The 2716-nt window shown below is 44.9% G+C and overlaps 1 protein-coding gene across 1 annotated transcript; it reads left to right on the forward strand.

Moving 5' to 3' along the window:
• Nucleotides 1–1190: 1190 nt before the first annotated feature.
• chst1 (carbohydrate (keratan sulfate Gal-6) sulfotransferase 1) lies at nucleotides 1191–2471 on the forward strand (the record flags this gene model as incomplete). Its single annotated transcript, XM_083917108.1, has 1 exon — nucleotides 1191–2471. One exon carries the CDS (start codon nucleotides 1191–1193, stop codon nucleotides 2469–2471), a length of 1281 nt encoding a protein of 426 aa, XP_083773234.1.
• Between the last annotated feature and the right edge of the window lie 245 nt (nucleotides 2472–2716).

Below are 2716 nucleotides of genomic sequence, written 5' to 3' on the forward strand. Positions count from 1 at the left end.
CTGATGCATCATTTGCTTTTTTTTGGGGGGGGGGGGGGGGGGACCCTACAAGTCTCATGCATGGCTTCTGAAGTGATGATGGCAAGCCTTTATTTCACTTCCACCATCCAGGCTCCCTGCATCAACGCCCCATCTAATGCTATTAGAGTATTTTATTTAAAAGCAGCTAATCCTGCATGGGACAGGGTTTTTTTTTACGTGGTTATCTAATTATTCACTTGCAGCATTATTTCCCCTTGACATGACATTGGCAGTGAAGCTTTAAACTATTGTTTACCTTTCTTGCGCCCCCCCCCCCCGAACCCCCACACTCACGCACACACCCACACACACGAACAAGTGGAATACAGCACAATGCTGAGACTCTCAAATCAGGCCAAATTAGATCCTTGAATTAGATGCAGAGAGCCAGGGTGGTGTACTGCAGTATAATAATGTACTTGCTGTATCCTGTATCCCTAGTAATGGTTTGCGGGTAAGTTTTGTAGCATTCTTAACCTACAGTATAAAGCATACTGAAGACATATTTGAAATCGTGGTGCATACAAATGTGTCTTGCCATTTTTAGATACTGTACACAGCCTGTTATGTGCCTGTGGTGAGGGCTCTCAGACTGCTGAACATGTTTTCTTGGCACAATCAGTTGATTGGATAGAAACCAAATATTAGAGGCTTAGGACCCTCTTCTTTAGCTATTTTAATTTTCTCAAATCAGGCCCAGACATGAGACAAATGAAATGATTACGCCACTGGCTCTCTTCTGTGGCTACAGCAGTCTTTATTCGAGACTGCTCTTGTCCTTTCTTATTGAGTATGTCATAAATCTTCATCCCAGCATTCAACATAAGTAAATTATAGCCTGTATATTAAACCCACTGATGACTCACCCTCCATTCTAAACTCAATCACAATACATGTTGTCTCACCATTAATTGGAATATTTAAATGAGATTGTATTTTAATGTTCCCCTCTCTCCACTGTACTGTGCCTTGTTGTGTCACATACATTGTGTCAGCAATATCAATATTCATATTAATAGTCATTTTAGGGCAGTAAGTGATCTTGTTTGGGTAGAAAGATAGCCACAGAACTGTCGGCCTCAAAATCCAATGAAATAAAAACAAAAAAATGATTTATTCACAGGGAGGACCTGGCATGGACCGCTGTGTCTAAATGAAGTGGTTCAGCCATGCAATGTTCCTGGAAGGCAGTGATTCTGCTGGCCTTGGCCTCCATTGCCATCCAGTACACGGCCATCCGGACACTCACCTCCAAGCCTTTCCAACTGTGCCCGTTGCCCAGCCCCCAGAACTGTGGTCTGGGTGGCCAGGAGACAGAACCTCCCTTTGAGCGAGGAGCCGGTGCAGGCTGCGATGACTACCCTTACTTTTCCATCAATGCCACGCGTAAAACACACATCTTGGTCCTGGCCACCACCCGCAGCGGCTCTTCCTTTGTCGGCCAGCTGCTCAACCAGCACCAGGAGGTATTCTACCTGTTTGAGCCTCTTTATCATGTTCAAACCACACTGATCCCACGTCTGTCACACAGCCGCAATGCTGCTGATCGGCGTGTGATGCTGGGCGCCAGTAGAGACCTCCTGCGTAGCCTGTATGGTTGTGACCTCTACTTCCTGGAGAGCTATATCAAACCGACACCCACGAACCACACCACAGATAAACTGTTCCGTCGTGGTGCCAGCCGAGCATTGTGTCAGCAACCTGTGTGTGATGCCTTTGGACCTGCTGATGTGAATGTTGAAGAAGGGGACTGTGTTAAGAAATGTGTGACTCTAAACATGACCTTAGCAACAGAGGCATGCCGCGAGAAGCGGCACGTGGCAATCAAAATTGTTCGGGTGCCTGAGATAGGAGATCTACGTGCTTTGGTGGAAGACCCACGACTGAATATCAAAGTGATTCAACTTGTCCGAGACCCACGTGGTATCCTGTCATCACGGATTGAGACATTCAGGGATACATATCGTCTGTGGCGCATTTGGAGGGCCACAGGGCGAAGGCCCTACAATCTAGACTTGAGTCAGCTCACAGTTGTCTGTGAAGACTTCCTCAGTTCTGTTTCGACTGGTCTCAGCCATCCGTATTGGCTGAAAGGGAAATACATGTTGGTTCGCTATGAGGATTTGGCCAGAAATCCGCTTCACAAGACAAAGGAGATCTATGACTATCTGGGGCTGCCCATGGATAAAAACGTGGAAGACTGGATACATGCAAACACTAGGGGCAGCAATGAACCCTCGGCGAAACACAAGTTCGGTACAGTGAGGGACTCTGCAGCTAATGCAGAGAGCTGGCGCTTGAAACTGTCTTATGACATGGTAGAATACACACAGACTGTTTGTCAAAAAGTACTTCACCAGTTGGGATACAAGGCTGTGAAATCGGGCGAGGAACTGAAAAATATGTCCCTCTCACTGGTACAGGACAGAACTTTTGTACCTTTTTTGTAACAAAGATAGTTCTCTAATGACTATTTTTGATATATTTATAATTGTTGCCTTATAATTTCCTTAGTTTGTTGTTTTGGTTTCTGTAATTGTGTTTTCTTCAAATTTGCACTAAACTTTAAAGATGTTGAATGCACCGAGGGAACTATGGATGATTCCCCAATGTTACAGAACAGCACACTTTAAACACAAAGTAATCAAACAAGCTAGTTTACAAATGTCTCATTATTTAGGTTGTCCATAAATAG

Source organism: Echiichthys vipera (genome assembly GCF_963691815.1).
Source record: "Echiichthys vipera genome assembly, chromosome: 1".
NCBI classification, from domain to species: Eukaryota; Metazoa; Chordata; class Actinopteri; order Perciformes; family Trachinidae; genus Echiichthys; species Echiichthys vipera.